The sequence below is a fragment of the Salmo salar genome, chromosome ssa25, assembly GCF_905237065.1.
Source record: "Salmo salar chromosome ssa25, Ssal_v3.1, whole genome shotgun sequence".
In the NCBI taxonomy this organism is placed as follows: domain Eukaryota; kingdom Metazoa; phylum Chordata; class Actinopteri; order Salmoniformes; family Salmonidae; genus Salmo; species Salmo salar.
Window position 1 is genome coordinate 12533138 of NC_059466.1, and position 24641 is coordinate 12557778.

Sequence of the window (24641 nt, forward strand, 5' to 3'; positions counted from 1 at the left end):
GGTTTGAGCAGAGGGAAGAGATGATAGGATGGAAGAGGAGAGAGTAGCTGGAGAGAGAGAGCGAAGGTTGGGACGGCGTAATACCATCCGAGTAGGGGCAGAGTGAGAAGTGTTGGATGAGAGCGAGAGGGAAAAGGATACAAGGTAGTGGTCGGAGACTTGGAGGGGAGTTGCAATGAGATTAGTGGAAGAACAGCATCTAGTAAAGATGAGGTCAAGCGTATTGCCTGCCTTGTGAGTAGGGGGGGAAGGTGAGAGGGTGAGGTCGAAAGAGGAGAGGAGTGGAAAGAAGGAGGCAGAGAGGAATGAGTCGAAGGTAGACGTGGGGAGGTTAAAGTCACCCAGAACTGTGAGAGGTGAGCCATCCTCAGGAAAGGAACTTATCAAGGCGTCAAGCTCATTGATGAACTCTCCAAGGGAACCTGGAGGGCGATAAATGATAAGGATGTTAAGCTTGAAAGGGCTGGTAACTGTGACAGCATGGAATTCAAATGAGGAGATAGACAGATGGGTCAGGGGAGAAAGAGAGAATGTCCACTTGGGAGAGATGAGGATTCCAGTGCCACCACCCCGCTGGCTCGATGCTCTAGGGGTATGCGACAACACGTAGTCAGACGAGGAGAGAGCAGTAGGAGTCGCAGTGTTATCTGTGGTAATCCATGTTTCCGTCAGCGCCAGGAAGTCTAGGGACTGGAGGGTAGCATAGGCTGAGATGAACTCAGCCTTGTTGGCCGCAGACCGGCAGTTCCAGAGGCTGCCGGAGACCTGGAACTCCACGTGGGTCGTGCGCGCTGGGACCACCAGGTTAGAGTGGCAGCGGCCACGCGGTGTGGAGCGTTTGTATGGCCTGTGCAGAGGAGAGAGAGCAGGGATAGACAGACACATAGTAGACAAGCTACAGAAGAGGCTACGCTAATGCAAAGGAGATTGGAATGACAAGTGGACTACACGTCTCGAATGTTCAGGAAGTTAAGCTTACGTTGCAAAAATCTTATTGACTAAAATGATACAGTACTGCTGGCTGGTGGAGTAGGCTAGCTAGCAGTGGCTGCGTTGTTGACTTTGAATGTGTAGCTGGCTAGGTAACCTCGATAGTTTCAGTACTACACCTTGTCATGATACAAAGCAACTTTGTAGCTAACATAACACTAATCAAGACGTTCCTTGTAATGTATTTAGTTTCTACAATGCTGCTCGTCGGTAATAGTTGGCTGGGTTAGGAAAAATGGCGTCGCGGGGGACGGAAATAGCTGGCTAGCTAACCTCGATGGCTGGCTAGCTAACAATTATCAAGCTATGACAAAGACAACTGTATATTCAAATGTATATTCTCCTTGACTTTCTGGCTTTGATTTGAATGTTAGTTCTCACAGATGGTATTATTTAAAGATATATATATATATATATATATATTCCCCTTTTCCACATTTTGTTACGTTACAGCCTTCTTCTAAATTTGATTAAATTGTTTTTTTCCTCATCAATCTACACACAATACCCCATAATGACAAAGTGAAAACAGGTTTCTAGAATTTTTTGCAAATGTATAGAAATAAAAAACATAAACCTTTATTTACATAAGTATTCAGACCCTTTGCTGTGAGACTTGAAATTGAGCTCAGGTGCATCCTGTTTCAATTGATTATCCTTGAGATGTTTCTACAACTTCATTGGAGTCCACCTGTGGTTAATTATGTTGATTGGACATGATTTGGAAAGGCACAAACCTGTCTATATAAGGTCCCACAGTTGACAGTGCATGTCAGAGCAAAAACCAAGCCATGAGGTCAAAGGAATTGTCCTTAGAGATCCGAGACAGAATTGTGTCGGAACAGATCTGGGGAAAGGTACCAAAACAATTCTTCTGCATTGCAGGTCCTCAAGAACACAGACTAGAAGATAATTTGGTTTACCGTTTTATTTGTGGATTAATTGTCTGAGTAGAGGACCTTGTGCAATTCAGGTAAAATAACAACCCAATGTTTATATCCCAGGACAAATTAGTTAACAACAGCAAGCTAGCTATCTAAATTTCCATAAATGTTTGTTTTTCGACCTGTCCCCAAGTTAATATAATTGGTTCAGAGTTTATTTTTGATATTTCAAATTGCGTTTGGTGTGGGTGGACAAAATCTTGCGGTCTGGTCAGCATGTTAGTTAGATGTAAAATTGCACTACAAAGACCTCCTCTGCAAAAACATCAATTATTAATAGATTTCTTGAGTTACTTTAGATTAATTCTGACTATTTTGAGGAAGTGCACACTGGCTACAGCGTCTCAAAATGAACAAAAAGTACTATTCCTGCTTTTTCTCTAGTTTCTCAAGCGAAGGTCTTTTATGGGAGTATGCGAGCGCACTCGTTCGTTTCGGCTAGCTGAATTCCGCTAGGCTCCAGCTGAACTGAAGTGTGCTGATGCCTTAACATACTGACCAGACCGCTCGCGCCATCACGCACGTTGATTTTTGTCCACCCACACCAGACGCGATCATGACACACAGGTTGAAATATCAAAACTCACCAACTATATTAATTTGGGGACAGGTCAAAAAGCATGAAACATTTATGCCAATTTAGCTAGCTACTTTTCTGTTGCTAGCTAATTTGTCCTGGGATATAATCATTGGGTTGTTATTTGACTTGAAATGCACAAGGTCCTCTACTCAGACAATTAATCCACAGATAAAAGGGTAAACCAAAATTCTCCTCCTTCAGGCTGCTTCTTCTTTGGACTTTATATGGTGGTTGGCAACCAACTTTAAGGTGCATTACCACCACCAACTGAACTGGAGTGTGTGTACCTCAGTTCATCTTTCCATCACCCACGTATATTGGGTATATGCTCCTAAAAGCCAATGAGATGGGAGAGGCAGGACTTGCAGCGCACGTCAAGCGTCACAAATAGAACCAAGTTCTATTTTAGTGTCTGGCTACGCTGACGCTCGTGAGCAGTGTGGGTGCAATGATTTGAATAACATGTATGTGTAAATGTATTTTGCAATGCAAGCGGTGTGGTCAGCATGTAAGGGAATAGGGTGCCATTTGGTCCTTGTATTCCCCACACGTCAGTTAAGATTATGCTCTGTGCTGTTCCTCCTCATGCCTCACTGGCCACCAGACACATCTGTCCACAGGAGGCTTCATTTATTTACAATAGTCAACATTACATTCAAATCGCTGCGCTTTTCCTATGTCTGGCTGAATCTCCTGCATGCTTACTTTGCAATGCTGTATGGATGTCATGTTACGTACGTATATCTGTTAGTGGGTTTATTTGAAGAACTGTTCAGATTTAGTCTAAGTCCCAAATGTCACCCTATTCACTGCTTTTGCCAAGCTCTGGTGAAAAGTAGTGCACTATATTGGAAATTGGGTGCCATTTGGGACTTATCCTGTATTTAGCCTACATTTACAATTTAGTAATTTAGCAGCCGCTTTTATCTAAAGAGATTTACAGTAAGTGCATTAAATTAAAGATAGCTAGTTAAGACAACCACATATCACAGTCGTAGTAATTACATTTTTCCTCAAACAAAGTCAGTGCTAGTAGGGAAAGACAATTGCATATTTGGGGGGGTGTGTGTCTTTTTTAAGATGCTATTTGAAGAGGTAAGGTATTATTTGGTTTCAAGTGCTCCAGCTATGCGGCATTGGATGACACTGATTAATTTTGGGGGGATCATCACACCTGATGTGGTGTTGTGTAGGAATTCTTAATGGTGAGATGCAGCAAGGGAAATACGAGAGGTTAATGGACTGTGGCATGTTAGGGAAATTGCTTAATGAACACATGTTAGTGGCACTTATTAATACTGGTGGTTTCTGTTGGTTTTTAAGATGTCTGCTTTAAGTCAGTTATCCATTATGCTGATGTGACCAGTTTTGGTCTGGTTTTAGAGTAATGGCCAACAACATGTTGAATTGTGTGAGATATTTTGGCTGCATCTGAAAATGATGTCCCATATTACTCATGTGATCCTCAAATTTTGACCAGGTCCCATAGAGCTCTGGTCAAAAGTAGTGCACTTTATAGGGTGTATGGTGCCATTTTGGACACACCCAGTGTATACAACGTATTGTGTAGAGCAGGTATTCCCAAACTGGGGTACATGTACCGCTAGGGGTACACACAATGCCGTCGGGGGCATGCCAAATAAAAATGTGATTCACATAAAACAAAAAAATATCATTTTTTCCCCCTTCACATTTTCGAACAGTCCATTTATATTTTCCAACAGGGCTATACATTTGGGTGAGGTTTTTTTTTCTTGCCGGAGTAGCCTCGTTTCACTGCCAAAAATAAAATGAAACCATCTAGAGTTCAGCGAAATAACAACACAATGTCAGATACAGGAAGCCTAGTCAAATAAATAACATCCAATCACATTAACCGTTACTCTCTCGCAGGAATTCCACTAACGGTCCGTATGTAGCCAAACGTAGCTGCTGCTCATGTTGGTATCTGTACTGATGGCGCAAAAGCCATGACAGGGAGACATAGTGGAGCGGTAATGCGCGTGCAAGCAGTTGCTCCCGGCGACACTTGGGTACAGTGCAGCATCCACTGAGAGGCTCTTGCTGCTAAAGGAATGCCTGACCGCTTGAAAGACGTTTTGGACACTACAGTGAAAATGGTTAACTTTGTTAAAGCGAGGCCCCTGAACTCTCGTGTATTTTCTGCACAATGCAATGATATGGGCAGCGACCATGTAACGCTTTTACAACATACAGAAGTGCACTGGTTATCAAGGGGCAAAGTATTGACACTTTTTTTTTAATTGAGAGACGAGCTTAAAGCTTTCTTTACTGACCATAATTTTCACTTGTCTGACCGCTTGCATGATGACGAGTTTCTCACATGACTGGCCTATCTGGGTGATGTGCGGGACAAAATTGAGGCTATGATTAAGAAGTTGAAGCTCTTCTGTGTCTGCATTAACAAGGACAACACACAGGTCTTTCCATCATTGTATGATTTTTTTGTGTGCAAATGAACTCAAGCTTACGGACAATGTCAAATGTGATATAGCGAAGCACCTGAGTGAGTTTTGTGCGCAATAATGCAGGTACTTTCCCGAAACGGATGATACAAACAACTGGATTCGTGTCCACTTACCGATAACTGAACAAGAGAGCCTCATCGAAATTGCATCAAGCGGTTCTGTGAAAGTTGTATTTAATCAGAAGCCCCTACCAGATTTCTGGATTGGGCTGCGCTCAGAGTATCCTGCCCTGCAACCTATGTGAGAGGGGATTCTCAGCCATCACTAGCATGAAAACAACTAAATACAGGCACAGACTGTGTATGGAAAATTATTTAAGACTGAGACTCTCCAATACAACTCAACATTGCAGAGTTATGTGCATCCTTTCAAGCACACACTTCTCATTAACCTTTGGTAAGTTATTCACAATTTTTGATGATCAAATAAGGTTTTATATGTAAGATGGTTAAATAAAGAGTAAAATTATTGATTATTATTATTTTGTGCCGTGGTCCTGTAAGAGCTCTTTGTCACTTCCCACGAGCCGGGGATTCTTATGTTTAATTATTGTTGTGTGTGTGTGTGTGTGTGTGTGTGTGTGTGTGTGGCAGGCTTACAATGATGGCAGAAAACAACATTTGAGAGTGCCCTGACCCTGGTGCTAGAGGGTACACAGCTGGAGGTCGAATGTTTGAAGGGGTACGGGACTATAAAAAGTTTGGGATTCACTGTTGTAGAGGACATGAGGGCTCTACTTCTAGTGCTATGTCTCTTTGTGGCTTGCCCATTAGAACTCATTTGCCTTAGCCAGTATAGTTCCATGTGGGTATAGTGCTCCAGCCTCCAGCTCTTGAAAGTAGAGTGTACCCTAAATCATGAAAGCTCTTTCTGGGATTTAATAAACCTGGGGCCCTCATAGGAAGCATCTCCTCGCCGCAGACCTCAGCTACGTCCAAATGGCACCCTATGTCGTGCACTACTTTCTGGAGCTGGTCTTAAAGTAGCGCACTACATGGGGAATAGGGTGCCATTTGGGACATGGCCCCAGACTACCTGCATGGCTCCAGCAGGCCAACAGCAGCTCTCCATGTGTGAGTGTCCATTACGGAGCTCAGGGCTCCCAGAGCTACTGCAAAGAGGAGCCGAAGATCAGTCTGGACAGAGAGGGAGGCTCTTCAAAGTCTCTCCATACAAAGGCTGTCTACAGGGGAAATGGTGTCAACCAGGCTTTTTACTGCTATTTCCTCCACAAGCTAGATCCACTCTCATCCTCTAGGCATGATATTTATCATATTTTTAGATAGTAAATACCAAGGTACCAGCACCATTTTCTCCCTACAGGATAGGGGTAATTTCCTCTGGTCATAATCTCAGCACTCACAAGTGATATAGGCTTAGCCTTTCATCATAACATTGAGTGGTTTTACAGGGTTGTTCTGAGCCTTTGTATACCTTGTATGCAATGAAATTCAATCATGTGATGGCCATGGCCAGTTGGGAGAGGTTGTGGCCTTTTTGGTGACCCTAGCCAGAGTAATCAGCTTTGGCAGGTCATTGTGGCCAGTGAGCTGCACACAGCTGGGCTGGCTGGCTGGGCTGTATGGCGCTGCCTGTACTGTGTTGACTGGAGAGCTGGGAAATACACCCTTTACTAACTGAGCAGGGCTGTTGAACGCTCCCCCGTCTGTACTGACTGTACAATCTGGGTAAAGCTTCCTGTATTACTGACTGAGGGCTTTGAAACACTCCCTGAGTGAGGATGGATGGTGAACGCTCCCTGTACTGTGATGTAATACTCCCTACTTACTCCCTGGTCTGTAGTGAAGCAGCGTCCAGAATAGAGCCATCACAATCAGTCTGGGGGAGAGGGAGTCATTGGCGTCCAACTGCGGAATCAATACAGACGCAGCACCTCCTCCACAGGCCTGTAAAGAAAACATGCAAAGTATTTTCACACCTTTTTAACAGCCTGTGAAGAAGGAACGAGATGGCAATCCCGGGGCGATTTGTGTCTGAATGGAACAGACTACCCTAGACCTAAAGTCAGCACTTAGCTCAGTAGCCCGTCTGGCCCAACAATAGAGGTGACACCATGCTAAAGTGTTCTGTTGGGGCTCATTACATTCCATTACACCTCCAGTACTGGAGTACTTCTTCATACAGTGCATTTGGAAAGTTTTGAGACACCTTGACTTAAAAAAAAAAATATATATTACATTACAGCCTCATTCTAAAATGGATTAAATTGTTTTTGTCCCTTATCAATCCACACACAATACCATAATGACACAGCAAAAACAGGTTTTTAGAATTCTGTGCGAATTTTTTATATATATAATATATATATATATATATATATATATATAAAAGCATATCCAATTTACATACAGTACCAGTCAAAAGTTTGAACACCTACTCATTCCAGGGTTTTTCTTTATTTTTACAATTTTCTACAGTGTAGAATAATAGTGAACACATCAAAATTATGAAATAACACATATGGAATCATGTAGTAACCAAAAAAGTGTTAAACAAATCAAAATATATTTGAGTTTCTTCAAAGTAGCCACCCTTTGCCTTGATGACAGCTTTGCACACTCTTGGCATTCTCTCAACCAGCTTCATGAGGTTGTCACCTGGAATGCATTTCAATTAACAGGATAATTTGTGGAATTTCTTTCCTTAATGCATTTGAGAGCTCTGGAGCAGGTATTCATCGCGGATCTCTCTGTACTTTGCTCTGTTCATCTTACCCTCGATACTGACTAGTCTCCCAGTCCCTGCATCTGAAAAACATCCCCACGGCATGATGCTGCCAACACCACGCTTCACCCTAGGGATAGTGCCAGGTTTCTTCCCGATGTGACGCTTGGCATTCAGGCCAAAGAGTTCAATCTTGGTTTCATCAGACCAGAGAATCTTGCTTTTCATGGTCTGAGAGTCCTTTAGGTGCCTTTTGGCAAACTCCAAGCGGGCTATCATGTACCTTTTTTACTGAGGAGTGGCTTCCGTCTGGCTACTCTACCATAAAGGCCTGATTGGTGGAGTGCTGCAGAGCTGGTTGTCCTTGTGGAAGGCTCTCGCATCTCCACAGAGGAACTCTGGAGCTCTGTCAGTCACCATCGGTTAAAAACCTTTTTTCGCTTTGTCATTATGGGGTATTGTGTGTAGATTGATGAGGAAAAAATACAGGCAAATACGACTTGACCATCGGCCAAACTTTCTGGGTGGGTTGAGACCTCCCACTGGGGGAATGGAAGCTCCGGAGTGAAATTTCCCAGATGTACAGATCTAGGATCAGTTTCCCTTTTACATTTTAGTCATTTAGCAGACGCTCTTATCCAGAGCGACTTACAGTAGTGAATGCATACATTTCATACATTTTTTTCCTCCGTACTGGTCCCCCGTGGGAATCGAACCCACAACCCTGGCGTTGCAAACACCATGCTCTACCAACTGAGCCACACGGGACCCTTCCCCCAATACTAAAGTTAAAGGGATACTTCTGGATATCTACTTCCCCAGTCAGATTAACTTGTAGAAGTCTATGGTATCTCTTATAGACTTCCAGTCAAATGATAGGTAGCAATTGCAATAGCGCTAGTTAGCAACTTCCTTCAAACTGCACGCGGAGACATTAAAATGGTATCCACTAGTTCATCTGACTCTGGGGAAGTAGTCAAAATCCCAACGTCTCCATTTAAAGGACAAATCCACTCAACTATGTTTTGGAATGTTTTTCATTAGTCCAAATCAAATTTATTTATAAAGCCCTTCTTACATCAGCTGATATCTCAAAGTGCTGTACAGAAACCCAGCCTCAAACCCCAAACAGCAAGCAATGCAGGTGTAGAAGCACGGTGGCTAGGAAAAACTCCCTAGAAAGGCCAAAACCTAGGAAGAAACCTAGCGAGGAACCAGGCTATGAGGGGTGGCCAGTCCTCTTCTGGCTGTGCCGGGTGGAGATTATAACAGAACATGGCCAAGATGTTCATAGATGACCAGCAGGGTCAAATAATAATAATCACAGTGATTGTGTAGAGGGTGCAACAGGTCAGCACCTCGGGAATAAATGTCAGTTGGCTTTTCATAGCCGACTGTTGATATGGTCTCAATGTTTTAAATGTCAGCAGTCAGGTTTTCAAGATATTGGACTTTCAAGAAGCAACGTGTCACCGGCCACATCATGATGATGATGCAAAATAATTTAGCAAATGCATGTTGCGTTATGATGTGGCCAGTGACACTTTGGTTCTTGGTGGACTAATGGATAAAAATGCAGAGATTTTTTTGAGTGTTTTCCTTGACCATTTGTGGGGGAAATGCAAAACTGACCCAAGATCAGCGTCTAAGGTCAACTTCACACTCCTCTGGAATAGAAGGCGTAAACACGTCCCCTTTGTAGCTTACCAACGGACTGATGTGGTTGTGAGAAAGTTTTGCTGTCACGTATGTTTTTGTTGTTGTAATGTTTGCGAGTATCAGCAGTTTACTGCCTGTCTCCCTCCACACACCCAGGCTGCTGTGACTGTGAGACTGGGTATGATGAAATCAGGAGTTTGTGGCCACGTCCCAAAGGGCACCCTATTCCTTATATAGGGCACTACTTTTGACCAGAGCCTTATGGTCCACCCCTATGGGCCCTGGTCAAAAGTAGGGCACTATAATGGAAATAGGGTGGCATTTGGGACGTACTGTTATGCCACTTCATCTGCCATGGCTCAGTGGAGCACACCTCTCCTAGCTTCCTCTTTTAATTGCCTGCGCCTCGTTGGCATGTAGATCGTCCTCCCCTAATTCCAGTGGCGTAAGGTACCTACAGTGGCAAGAAAAAGTATGTGAACCCTTTGGATTTACCTGGATTTCTGCATAAATTGGTCATTAAATGTGATCTGATCTTCATCTAAGTCACAACAATAGACAGACTGTGTGCTTAAACTAATAACACACACAAATTATTGTATTTTTCTTGTCTATATTGAATACATAATTTAAACATTCACAGAGTAGGTTGGAAAAAGTATGTGAACCCCTAGACTAATGACTTCTCCAAAAGCTAATTGGAGTCAGCTAACCTGGAGTCCAATCAATGAAATGAGATTGGAGATGTTGGTTAGAGCTGCCCTGACCTATAAAAAACACTCCCAAATATGAGTTTGCGATTCACAAAAAGCATTGCCTGATGTGAACCATACCTGAAAACAAAATAAATCTCTAAAAGCCTTGATGTTTATCAGTACATAGTAAGACAAATTGTCTATAAATGGAGAAAGTTCAGCACTGTCGCTACTCTCCCTAGGAGTGGCCGTCCTGTAAAGATGACTGCAAGAGCCCAGTGCAGAATGCTTAATGAGATTAAGAAGAATCCTAGAGTGTCAGCTAAAGACTTACAAAAATCTCTGGAATATGATAACATCTCTGTTGACGAGTCTACGATACGTAAAACACTAAACAAGAAAAAAACATTGCTGCACGTTTGAAGTTTGCAAAAGTGCACCTGGATGTTCCACATCGCTACTGGCAAAATATTCTGTGGACAGCTCACGAACATCTAAACCTCATCCCAACTGTAAAGTATGGTGGAGGGGGTGTCATGGTTTGGGGCTGCCTCAGGGCCTGGACAGCTTGCTATCATCGACGGAATAATGAATTCCCAAGTTTATCAAGACATTTTGCAGGAGAATGTTAGGCTATCTGTCCGCCAATCAGAAGTTGGGTGATGCAACAGGACAATGACCCAAAACACAGAAGTAAATCACAAAATGGCTTCAACAGAGGAAAATACGCCTTCTGGAGTGGCCCAGTCAGACTCCTGACCTCAACCTGATTTAAGATGCTGTGGCATGATCTCAAGAGAGCAGTTCACACCAGACATCCCAAGAATATTGCCGAGCTGAAACAGTTTTGTAGAGGAATGGTCCAAAATTCCTCCTGACCGTTGTGCAGGTCTGATCCGCAACTACAGAAAACGTTTGGTTGAGGTTATTGCTGCCAAAGGAGGGTCAACCAGTTGTTAAATCCAAGGGTTCACATACTTTTCCCACCCTGCACTCTGAATGTTTACACGGTGTGTTCAATAAATGATATGAAAAGGTATAATTGTTTGTTATTAGGTTAAGCAGACTGTGTTTGTCTATTGTTGTGACCTAGATGAAGATCAGATCAAATTTTATGACCAATTTTTATATAGAAATTAAGGTATTTCCAAAGGATTCACATACTTTTTCTTGCCACTGTAAGTAAAAATACTTTAAAGTACTACTTAAGTAGTTTTTTGGGGATATCTGTACTTCACTTTACCATTCATATTTTTGACTACTTTTACTTTTTTCCCACTACATTCCAAAAGAGAATGTTATTTTTACACCATACATTTTCCCTGCCACCCAAAAGTACTCAAATAGTCCAATTCACACACTGATCAGGAGAACATCCCTAGTCATCTCTGCTGCCTCTGATCTGGCAGACTCACTAAACAGAGAACATCCCTGGTCATCTCTGCTGCCTCTGATCTGGCAGACTCACTAAACAGAGAACATCCCTGGTCATCTCTGCTGCCTCTGATCTGGCAGACTCACTAAACAGAGAACATCCCTGGTCATCCCTACTGCCTCTGATCTGGCAGACTCACTAAACAGAGAACATCCCTGGTCATCTCTGCTGCCTCTGATCTGGCAGACTCACTAAACACATGCTTTGTTTGTAAATGAGTGTTGGAATGTGCCCCTGGCTATCTGTAAATTAAAAATAATAACTGTGCCTACTGGTTTGCTTAATACAAGGAATTTGATACTTAAGTATATTTTAGCAATTACATTTTTTTTTATACTTAAGTATATTTAAAACCAAATACTGTTATTTAAGTAGTATTTTACTGGGAGGCTTTCACTTTTACTTGAGTCATTTTCTATTAGGAAATCTTTACTTTTACTCAAGTATGACAATTGGGTACTTTTTCCACCACTGCCTAATTCTATAAGATCCAGTCAGCAAAATGGCAACAGCAGCTGGGTCGTCCCATGCTTTCTGTCGCAGTTTTAGTAATTTATTTTTAAATCATCACTGTCTAATAAATCAGTGTGTTTATTTAATGAAAATAACTCATATTTTAATAATTTATTTCCTGAGCCTTCTTTGGCCATTGCTCAGCCCTGATTGGTTGATTAGGATGGTCTAGAGCTCACGCCCTTACCCAGAGGAACAGTCATTGGTTTATTATAATAGGATCACATTGTTCCATCCCACCTGAACAGGCTGAAATTCCAGATGTCTTTTTTTTTTTTTTTCTAAACAGCTCTTACACAAAAGGGCATTATCACTTTCACAATTTCAGAATGTCATTTCGACTTCCTAGTGTGGAAATATTATTTACAAAAACAGGAAAATCATGTTTTTATCTGCTTACTGCCCCTTTATGTTATAATCAATGAAGTGCCCTTTTAATATAGACCTCATGGAGAATTCAGTAAATCACATTTTTAATATGAATAAAAGACTTCATAAATTTTTTTATAAAAGGAAGATTTTAACCCACTTAACCTCCAGTTTTCACCGTCATTGTGAAGCCCTTATTTATTTCTGTTGCTTTGACAAAGTCATTTCTTAATATTGATATTTATTTCCTGTGATTAGTGAACACATTTTAAGGTAAAAAAACCTGTCTGTCATTTGAAGGTCAACCCTGTTATGTGATCTGAACTCTCATTTTAATAAGGTGAAACTATTCGTTTAAAAAAATGTATCTAAAGAAACATTGAACATCTAATAGTCAAATCATAGTGTAAAAGCAGGTGAGCTGGTTCTACTCTTTTTGGACATTTTCTGGTGTTTTGTGGTGGAAAACGGAGCGGATCAAGCATAACACGTTAACCCTGTTACCAATAGATAGGCTAGAAATGTTTTGGCATTCAATTACCCCTTCCTGTTGCACACAACAAGCTTCCATTTCCCCTGTCACAATGGGATTTATGGCTGATTTAAGATGAAATCATCAACCCTGTTACTCTATTTGGCACTATTTAGAATCTTACAATAGTACTTTTTCTATTCAACCTCTTTGATGAGAACATGTTTTTTTTTATTAAGTTGAACATGTGCTGTTTATGACAATGTTAAAATTAGCTGAAATCAAATGTTTTTTTTTCTCACCAAGTTGCACATCTCAAAAGGCACCGAATTGGTCGAATGACCCAGGTGCATGGCAATAATGACCCGCTAGATAATTTCTTGGAAAGCATATGGGTAGGAACCCTGCTTTTAGGTCCAGCGCTCACAGAAGTCTTCTAGATGGCTTGATTTATTAGAAATGACCTGTAAATTGCTCTGTTTTAAATGTCATTTTCTAAGTGAAGCTGGCCGGTCCAGGTGGCTATTAGTTAAAGCTTTTACAGGTTTCGACTTGGTGCGCTTTAGTTTAGTGCTGCTCCCCCCTATAATCATGTTGAAGTGGCTGAGGTATACTATAGCGGAGAAACTTGGGGCCTAGTCTTATGGCCTCTTACAGACGGAGGGTGCGTCCCAAATGGCACCCTACTCCCTTCATAGTGCGGAACGTTTGTCCAGAGCCAAATAGGATCTACTGTATGTACTTTGCGCCCTGGTCAAATGTAGTGCACTACATAGAGGGTAAGGTGCCCACTTGGCTCACTACACCAGAGTGGCTCTCTGGTTGGCTTCAGTAGAAGTGGCCTCATCCGTTAAGCCCTGACCCTCTCCTGCCTCAGCACTTTCCCAGGCCCATCATTGGGATGGCTGCCTCTAGTCTCTGGCATCAGTTTGAGCTATCTGCCTGCCCACTTCTCCACTGATCCAGGACCAGGTACCACTGACCCCACCATCCATCACACTCCCCACCTATGGGTCCACTTGGCTCTGCATGCCCAGCTGGCGTCCAAAATGGCACCCTACTCCCTACGTAGTGCACTGCTTTTGACCAGGGAATAGTAGTGCACTGTATAGGGAATAGGGTGCCATTTGGGGCGTAGCCTCGGTGTTTGTCTGAGGGCCGTAGTGTGTTTTAACATGGACTCTCTGTCAGGCCACCAAGCTTTATACCTCCTTATTCTTGGGAGACAACTGCCCCTTTATTGCTGAGGAAGTATACACCGGCATCCATGTCATTGTTGCGTATGCTCAGCACGCAGTAGTAACTCAGAACAGGCAGATCCGTGTATGTGTGTGTACACGTGTCCTGCTTGTTTCAGTCTGTTTTATTATCGGTGGGGCATTGGCATTTTTGCTCCGAGATCAATAGTTTTTTTCCCCCCTATTTACTTTAGTAGCAGAGCTAGCAGCTTGTCTTCAGCCTCAGAGCCTCAGACCCCATCAGGATGGATGGCCAAGCCTGACCTTTTTCCGTTTATTCGCAAAGTGTGTTTCTCAAGGACTGGCGAGGATGAAAAATAACTGACCCAACCTCGGGGGAAAAGGATGATCCTCCTCGTTGTCCGTCATGGCAGTAAAGATCACCTGTCACGAAGGCCTCTTTTGCAACTAGAGAGGAGAAAGAGCCATTTTCAATCGTATTTAAATGTTTGGTTGTTGCCATGTTATTTGTATGTTGGCATATGCTGCACCGGCCACAACAATTACCTCTGTTTCTTTTCTATTTGGTCCGATCGATGAATTCTCTGGTTGCATCTGAACTGACCATGTTCTTTCAATTTCATGTTTATTGTGATTAATGGCACCTTATATAGTGCACTACTTTGGGCCAGAGGCCTATTTCAGACACCATTATCTCAAACACAAGTAAAATAGGCCCATTTGTAAGCATTCGGAGGATCTCTGTTGGATATCTTCAATAAGAATTTAAACAAGTGTCCTGTTGAGAACATTCACTTTCTGTCTCATATTTGTCCGGGTATCTAAGACCTTCTCTCTCTCTTTGTCTTTCAGCTCGTCTGAGAAGTCCCTCCCCTGGAGATCTGCAGGTATGGTCTGATCATCCTTCCCTACACCATGTGTGACACATTCCCTATTCCCTTTATAGTGCACACATGTTGACCAGGATCTAAAGGGCTCTGGTCAAAAGTAGTGCACTATATAGTGAAACGGGTGCCATTTGTGACACAGGGTCCATGTTACCATACACGGACTGATATTCTTGTGAATCATTGAAAACCATACCATGATACCATGCCATGGATGCAGTGCCTTCAGAAAGGATTCAGACCCCGTCACTTTTTCCAAATGTTATGTTACAGCCTTATTCTAAGATTGATCAAATTGATGAGAAAAACAATCTACACACAATACCCCATAATGACAAACAAAAACATTTTTTTTTTTTTACATTTTAGCCAAATTATAATTAAAGGAAAACTGAAATATCACATTTACGTAAGTATTCAGACCCTTTACTAAGTACTTTGTTGAAGTACCTTTGGCAGTGATTACAACCTCGAGTCTTCTTGGGTATGACGCTACAAGCATGGCACACCTGTATTTGGGAAGTTTCTCCCATTCTCCTCTGCAGATCCTCTCAAGCTCTGTCAGGTTAGATGGGGAGCGTCGCTGCACAGCTATTTTCAGGTCTCTCCAGAGATGTGGTTCGGCCACTCAAGGACATTCAGAGATTGTCCCATCGGGTTTTTGGTCACCTCCCAGACCAAGGCCCTTCTCCCCCGATTGCTCAGTTTGGCTGGGCGGCCAGCTCTAGGAAGAGTCTAGTGGTTCCGAACTTCTTCCATTTAAGAATGATGGAGGCCACTGTGTTCTTGGGGACATTTAATGCTGCAGACATTTTTTGGTACCCTTCCCCAAATCTGTGCCTTGACACAATCCTGTCTCGGAGCTCTACAGACAATTCCTTCAACCTCATGGCTTGGTTTTTGCGCTGACATGCACTGTCAACTGTGGGACCTTATATAGACAGGTGTGTGCCTTTCCAAATCATGTCTAATCAATTGAATTTACCACAGGTGGAGTCCAATCAAGTTGTAGAAACATCTCAAGGATGATCAATGGAAACAGGATGCACCTGAGCTCAATTTCGAGTCTCTTAGCAAAGGGTCTGAATACTTATGTAAATAATATATTTCAGTTTTTTGTATTTAATAAATTAGCAACAATTAGCAGATAACCTTTTTCACGTTCTCATTATGGAGTATTGTGTGTAGATTGATACTTTTCTGTTATTTAATCCATTGTAGAATAAGGCTGTAATGTAACACAATGTGGAACATGTCAAGGGGTCTGAATACTTTCTGAATGCACTGTATACACTCACTGGTCCAGTTTATTAGGTACACCGCCACTTCCACGAAAATTGATCGTTCCTACAGACAATGAGTCAGGTGGCCTTGGCTTTATGTAAAAGTGGAGCATCGAGGCATTCAGTTACTGTTCGATTGAACGTTAGGATGGGCAAAACGAGTGACCTAAGCGGCTTTGAGCGTGGTATGTTTGTCGGTGTCAGGCGCGCCGGTTCCAGTATCTCAGAAACGGCGCCCTCCTGGGCTTGGGCTTTTCACGTGCGACAGTGTAGGGTTTGCCGATTTATAATGCGACAAACAATAAACATCCAGTCAGCGGCAGTCCTGTGAATGAAAACAGCTCGTTGATGAGAGATCAAAGGTGAATGGCAAGAATCGTGCAAGCTAACAGGCGGGACACTAACAGACAAATAACGGCGCAGTACAACAGTGGTGTGCAGAACTGCATCTTGGAACGCACAACTCGAAGATCCTTGTCACGAATGGGCTATTGCAGTCATCCGCTTCCATTCGTACAAGCTGAAAACAAGAAAAAGCGGCTCCAGTGGGCACGCGATCACCAGCACTGTACAATTGAGGAGTGGAAAAACATTGCATGGAACATGACACCAAGACAGTTTATTTGAGTGGCTTGCGAAGTCCTCAGACCTCAACCCAATATAGCACCTTTGAGGTGAGATGGAACAGTCTGTTGAATGTACCGCCGTCCAATCTGTAGCAACTGCGTGATGCCATCGCGTCAGCATGGACCAACATCCCTGTGGAACGTTTCCTACACCTTGTAGAATGCGCCAAAGAATTCAGGCCGTTCTGGAGACAAAGGGGGATCCGGTACTAGATGGGCTCCTTCAATGAATGACAGAATGTCTCCTATTTGGTTAAATCGAGTTGATGATTATACAGATGGCAGATCAGCTCATGAATAACGGAGAGATGAAGAGAGGTAATAGGCATGTTAAATAAATATTAGAGGTCGACCAATTAATCGGAATGGCCGATTTTAATTAGGGCCGATTTCACGTTTTAATAACAATCGGTATTTTTGGCCGCCGATTTATTTATTATTTTTTTGTATTTTTTATTTTTTACACCTTTATTTAACTAGGCAAGTCAGATTAAGAACACATTCTTATTTTCAATGACGGCCTAGGAACGGGGGTTAACTGCCTTGTTCAGGGGGGATTAGTTTTTGCAACCTTCCGGTTACTAGTCCAATGCTCTAACCACCTGCCTTACATTGCACTCCACGAGGAGCCTGCATGGCAGGCTGACTACCTGTTACGCGAGGGCAGCAAGAAGCCAAAGTAAGTTGCTAGCTAGCATTAAACTTATCTTACAAAAAACGATCAATCTTAACATAATCACTAGTTAACGACACATGGTTGATGATATTACTAGTTTATCTAACGTGCCCTGCGTTGCATATAATCGTTGCAGTGCCTGTTAATTTCTCATCGAATCACAGCCTACTTCGACAAACGGGTGATGATTTAACAAGCGCATTTGCGAAAAAAGTACTGTCATTGCACCAATGTACCTAACCATAAACATCAATGCCTTTCTTTAAAATCAATACACAAGTATATATTTTTAAACCTGCATATTTAGTTAATATTGCCTGCTAACATGAAATTGTGTCACTTCTCTTGCGTTCCGTGCAAGCAATCAGGGTATATACAGCAGTTTGGGCCGCCTGGCTCATTGCGAACTGTGTGAAGTCCATTTATTCCTAACAAAGGCCGTAATTAATTTGCCAGAATTGTACATAATTATGACATAACATTGAAGGTTGTGCAATGTAACAGGAATTTTTTGACTTAGGGATGCCACCCGTTAGATAAAATACGGAACGGTTCCGTTTTCGAAATGATAGTTTCCGGATTCGACCATATTAATGACCTAAGGCTCGTATTTCTGTGTGTTTATTATATTATAATTAAGTCTATGATTTGATAGAGCAGTCAGACTGAGCGATGGTAGGCACCAGCATGCTCGTAAGCATTCATTCAAACAGCACTTTCGTGCGTTTTGCAAGCAGCTCTTCGCTGTGCTTCAAGCATTGCGCTGTTTATGACTTCAAGCCTATCAACTCCCAAGATTAGGCTGGTGTAACCGATGTGAAATGGCTAGCTAGTTAGCGGGTGCGCGCTAATAGCGTTTCAAACGTCACTCGCTCTGAGACTTGGAGTAGTTGTTCCCCTTGCTCTGCATGGGTAACGCTGCTTCGAGGGTGGCTGTTGTCAATGTGTTCCTGGTTCGAGCCCGGGTAGGAGCAGGAGAGGGACGGAAGCTATACTGTTACACTGGCAATACTAAAGTGCCTATAAGAACATCCAATAGTCAAAGGTATATGAAATACAAATGGTATAGAGAGAAATAGTCCTATAATAATAACTACAACCTAAAACTTCTTACCTGGGAATATTGAAGACTCATGTTAAAAGGAACCACCTGCTTTCATATGTTCTCATGTTCTGAGCAAGGAACTTAAATGTTAGCTTTCTTACATGGCACATATTGCACTTTTACTTTCTTCAACACTTTGTTTTAGCATTATTTAAACCAAATTGAACATGTTTCATTCATTTGAGGCTAAATAGATTTTATTGATGTATTATGTTAAGTTAAAATAAGTGTTCATTCAGTATTGTTGTAATTGTCATTATTACAAAGAAATAAAAAAATCGGCCGATTAATCGGTACCGGGGTTTTGGTCCTCCTATCGATATCAGCGGTGAAAAATCATAATCGGTCAACCTCTAATAAATATCCATGTCTACTCATACCGTTTGTTGATCATGCATTCTCTCTCTCACTATATTGACAGCAATACGAGACAGCGCGGGGAAATGTTATAGCTGTATTTTGACATGCATAGGCGAGTGGAGTCCTTTGATAATGCATCGTATGGATTACAGAATAAAATGTGGAATTTTTATGCGAGACCGTCAGGATTTTGGGTTCCAGTGGGATTCGGACTGGTTAGGGAAATGGCCTAAGCTTTAAGACAGGAGAAGATATATTTTCTCTCATGCCTCTCTGAATTATCAGACTTCATGTCTGTGACAGATGCCTATCAAATTTGTCACTGTCTGAAGATTCACAATAACGATTTAAAGAGGCCTATGTTATTTTATAGGCTATACGGTGGGGGTTTCCTGTTGGGTTTATTAACTGCATTCGGGTCACGTGTAAATGTTGTAATTTACGGGGTTCTTGTCATTTCATTATTTCGGGAAACGTAAAAAGTGTTCCCGGGACAGTCCCAGGATCCCAGTTACCCATGTTAATCCCTACTACTGACTGACTTGATAAGTTTCTTCTGGCACATTTCAGATTCAATATTTGTCTTTTAGCTACTTCCACTCTCTCAGACCGTAACACTTTCCCTCCACTCCAACTCTGTTTATTTAGCACGGATCCTTGTAGGACCACAGTTACTTAGCTGCTGCTCAAATTGATAATGAAGTCCATTTTACTAATGTAGTTCAAAGCTTATTAATTGTATAATGGAACTAAGTGAATCGCTGCAGTCGTCATTAATATTGTATTGTGGTTCTTGTCAGACTGACCCAATGGGGTTATGATTGTACATGTGCACTGTTACATTGCTTGTCTCGGTATTGTTTGGAATTTTCCACTTGCTCCAGTTGGTTCATTGCTGATAAGCCCGACTTGCAGACGGACACAGTAAGAACAAGGATATGAGTTCCAAATGGCACCCTATTCCATAAAGTGCACTACGTTTGACCAGGGCAAATAGGCGGCCGTAGAGCCTATTTTGTATAAATATTGATTTCCTCATTGTAGATGAGAAATCATCGTTAGCCACAGTAATGTCTTTTTCTAATCCAAATATGAAACAGAAATGATAGCTGTTGTAGATATGAAGTGAGAGGCTGCCTGTCTGTGGAAGAGGAGAGGGTATTGATGTTCCTCACCATTTATAATCAGCTGTCTAGCCATAATGGTTGGAGTTCATACACAAGTCATTATTTTGTCACCCTTGGCACTCCTCGACCACTTATTACGTTAACAGAGACTGCGTCCCAATTGGCACCCTATTCCCTATTATAGTGCGCTACTGTTGGCCAGAGCCCTATGGGGGGGCTCTATGGGGCCTGGTCAAAAAGTTGTGCATTATAGGAAATAGGTTGCCTGTGACTGTGCTGTCCACATTCACGAGGTTAAAGAAAGCCTCTCTCTCCACAGTACCACTTCCTCTCGAAATCCACAGGCTGGCAACGGGCGGACCTGCCGGGGGCCCGGGAGGTCAATAAGCAGCCCAGCCAGACATAGTCATTACCCTTTACAGCAGCACACTGCAGCTAATTTCACTCCAATCACACTCTCTCACCAACAACACTCTATGGCTGCATTCCCAAATGGCACCTTATTCCTGTATAGTGCACTACTTTTAACCAGAGCCCTGGTTAAAAGTAGTGTACTAAATAGGGAATAGGGTGGCCTTTGTGACGCACTTACACTTTAATCCCACTGCTCTGGAGGAGGGATGCAACACTCTCTTTCATTGTGTACCGTCTCATTTCTCAAACGGGGTCAAGGCTCTGTAGCGATGCCCTGAGGGCAGAAATGTCACAAAGCTCCAGTCACTGTCTACCTGAAAAGTTACTCCTAATATGCTATGAGGAGCAGGAGGGATGAGTGAAGCTTTGTTTTAGTTGTTTATGGGGACTAAAGTTGTTGTTTGGTCAGAAGCGACACCCCATTCAGATAATTTGCCATTGTTCTGTAAATACTGCTTTTAACAATTTAGTTTATCCTGTGCATGAATTTTTCATGATTTTTTTTTCCCCCCCGTCACGATGGAAATCAGTCAAACGGCAAACGTGGCCTTTTGAAAGATTTAAGCGTCTGCCGCGCCGCTCACAGTGGGCTAGCGAAAATCAAGTCAACCATAATAATTGCAGCAGCAGAATTTATTGAGGTGCCGTAGCTGCAGTCAACTCATGCAACTGGATGCGGCGTGGAGCTGCGGAGACGGCGGACTCCTGGCAAAGAAATGGGCTACTGAGACACTTACGAGCCAGAAAGGAACAGCGGAGTGTCTCCTCCATGGAATTCAGCCTCCCTCCCCCCTCGTCCATATGCCAGCCAACACTGCCCCTCCCTCCGGTTCTGACTGGCTAGCTATTGGGTTCTGACATCCCATTGTTGCAGCTATTGCAGTGGAGCTCATTCACGCAGGTCACACTTAACTCGATTTTGATTGTGGAGCGACATTGTGCAACAGCTTATGCGAGACATTACTGTGGTAATTCCTCCTCGTTGCCTCACTGGCTGTTCTCATGGGCTGTGACCTAAATGGCACCCTCTTCACTATACAGTGCACTACTTTTGGCCCGAGCCATGGCTCTATATAGCGACTAGTGTGCCATTTAGGTCACAGCCGGGAAATGTTAGTTTGGAAACGGTTTTGACAAGGGGACTGGCACAGCACAATAGGAGCGTCACAAATGTCTCTCCTATGAGTCAGTATGATAATAAACTTAATTTACACGAGTGTGGAATTTATTGCATCGACGTCTCCTATCTCTTCCATATACACCGAGTGTACAAAATATTAAGAACACCTTCCCATTAAGAACACCTTCCTAATATTGAGTTGTACAAAAGTGTTCCACAGGGGGTGAAGTTGGCTGGATGTCCTTTGGGTGGTGGACCATTCTTGATACACACAGGAAACTGTTGAGCGTGAGAAACCCAGCAGCGTTGCAGTTCTTGACACAAACTGGTGCGCCTGGCACCTACTACCATACCCTGTTCAAAGGCATGTCTTGCTGATTCACCCTCTGACTGGCACACAATCCATGTCTCAATTGTCTCGAAGCTTAAAAATCCTTCTTAAACCTGTCTCCTCCTAATTCATCTACACTGATTTGGAAGTGGATTTAACAGGTGACATCAATAAGGGATCATAGCTTTCACCTGGATTCACCTGGTCAGTCTATGTCATGGAAAGAGCAGGTTTTCATAATGTTTTGTGTACTCAGTGTATTTTTCCCATTTATACATTTGCCATTTATCAGACACGTTTATTGAAAGTGTCTAACAGTAGTGTGTACATACTGCATACAATTTGTATGGGTGATCCCAGCGGGAATTGAACCCACGATCCTGACGTTGCAAACGCCATGATATACCAAATAAGCGACACATGTAACACTGACTTTGTCCTCCCTTTCTTTCCCAGATGCCTCGACCTCGCGGGACACCAAGTCTCGAGTGACAGACGCCTCTCAGTCGCCCACCCACCGCCTCCGAACAGGGCAGGTGCAGGTGGCCCTGTACTCCCCAGAGCAGACCTCGCTCCATGAAAGTGAGGGTCTGTTACTAATGCAGCCCCTCTGTTCTACTGTCTCTCTTCTCTCTCTCTCTCTCTCTCTCTCTCTCTCTCTCTCTCTCTCTCTCTCTCTCTCTCTCTCTCTCTCTCTCTCTCTCTTCCTCTCTCTCTCTCTCCCTCCCCCCTCAAGGCTGTGCCACTCCCCCTATCTCAGCCCCACCACAGTCAGAGCCTTTTTAATAATGCTTTGAAGTGTTCTGCTCGGCCTCAGAAGCACATGTGACGTGTATAGTTTTAATGACCCAGTGTATGGCTCCGGCAGGGAGGTAGAAACGGCCACTCTGTGAGGTCATTAGTACTGTGTGGACTAGCTAAATGTCATGTAGTGCTTCAAGGACGCTCACGCGGTGTCTCTCTCTCTCTCTCTCTCCTGCTCGCTCTATTTCTCTCTCTCCTTCTGCTCTCTCTCCCTCCGCTCCTCTCTCCTTCTGTCTCTCAGGGTCTACTGGGAACTCCCGCAGCTCCACCCAGATGAACTCGTACTCAGACAGTGGCTACCAGGATGCCAGCAGCTACTATGGCGGCCAGAACCAGAATAATCTGGCCAAGACTGACCTGAGGATGCCACACTCTTACCCGGGCACAGGCGGCACCTCTACCCTCCTGAGGAATGCCAGGGCCGAGGGCCAGGCCCAGGTCCAGGTAAGCTCACGGAGCTAGAGGGCACACTGTCTGGGGCAGTCACGGCCATTGAGTAGGATAGAGGTTTGCACTTGGTCACACTCGGACCGAAGCCAGTTTTAGCCCTCAATGGCATTATCTATGCGGTCACAGAAGTGGCCATGTCAAAGATAGGAGATGAGCTCTCGAATACATCTCTATGGTCATGATTAATATACTGACTGCCACAGAGCACACAGATGCTACTGCTGGCTGGGAGATGGGAAGGAGGTTAGAGAAAAGAGACAAATATATTCTCTAATAGTCCCATAAGAAACTAGACACTTTCTGTGAGGATGTAAAATATCACAGCAAAAATAATTTAGGCCTCTATTAAATGTCATGCTGAAATGTGTGGTGGTTGCTCAGTAGTTTGGCCCTCGTCTGTCCTGACAGGCCCCTGTGTTAACCGCCGCAGCGCCGGGTCGAGCCATGAGGAGGGTGAGCTCGGTGCCCTCCCGGACCCAGTCCCCGGCCTACGGCAGCAGTGTGTCCCCCTCCCGAGGCTCCCTGAGGGCCACCATGGGGAGTAACTACTGCTCGCCCATTGTCACAGAGCCCAAGCCCCTCTCCAGTATCTTCTCCACCACCCTGCCCTCAGCCCAGCGCGCCGGCTCCCCTTACAACACCCAGAAGAGTTCCCCCGCCGCCCTGCGCCGCATGGGCAGCGCCAACTCCCGCTCGGGCAGTGCCAGCCGCACCACTTCGCCATACCAGGCCCTGGGGTCAGCCTCGGGGTGCATGGGCTCCCCCCTAACGATGGTGGACGGCCCCTTACCCCTCACCCAGCAGCCAGGGGGGTCGGCGGCGTCTCCGGGGCGCTCTAGCATGACGGCCCAGCCTCAGCACTATGGCTCCACCCTGCCTCGCTCGTTGATCCACCACGATGCAGACCCCTATGGAGCTCAGAGCTATGACGTCTACGAGAGGATGATCCCACGGCCTGACAGCCTCACAGGTCAGATCTTCTGTCTTCTCCTCCCTGCTACACACACACACACACACACACACACACACACACACAGAAAGCTATCTAGAGTGGGTGTGCTCACTCTATCCAAGTGTCCTCTCTCTCCAGAGATAACACATGCATACCTCCACAGGGCAGGAGATAATGTCTGCTTCTCAAACGGCGTCCTATTCCCTACAAGGTGCAACATTTCTGACCAGAGCTCTGCGAGACTACTGCCGCCTCGGCCTCCTTCACTCAGTGGTTAGTTGTTGAGCATATGCTACACATGGCGATAGCTAGTCTGTCACAGGAGCACAGGTCAACAATTTCTGCCTGATAATAAGTAGATTAAGGTGGTTTCCCCGTAATCAGAGACAGACTCCAGTCTGTGGATCTGCTGTCAAGCTTTCCCGTTGGCGTGCTGCAGCACAAAGTGAGTCACTGCGCCCAACCTCGAGAGCCCT

At 43.8% G+C, this 24641-nt stretch overlaps 1 protein-coding gene across 10 annotated transcripts in view; it reads left to right on the forward strand.

Moving 5' to 3' along the window:
- Window positions 1-24641, forward strand: part of LOC106586174 (plakophilin-4) — a 132651-nt gene that overhangs the window by 65206 nt on the left and 42804 nt on the right. For 7 of the 10 annotated variants that reach the window (XM_014173115.2, XM_014173116.2, XM_014173120.2 and 4 more), the window contains 4 exons: window positions 14883-14917; window positions 22416-22547; window positions 23005-23207; window positions 23622-24183. In XM_014173115.2, the coding sequence (XP_014028590.1) occupies window positions 14883-14917; window positions 22416-22547; window positions 23005-23207; window positions 23622-24183 (932 nt within the window). The remainder of the gene's footprint in view (window positions 1-14882; window positions 14918-22415; window positions 22548-23004; window positions 23208-23621; window positions 24184-24641) is intronic. The other 3 variants (XM_014173117.2, XM_014173123.2, XM_045707808.1) reach the window with 1 other exon arrangement.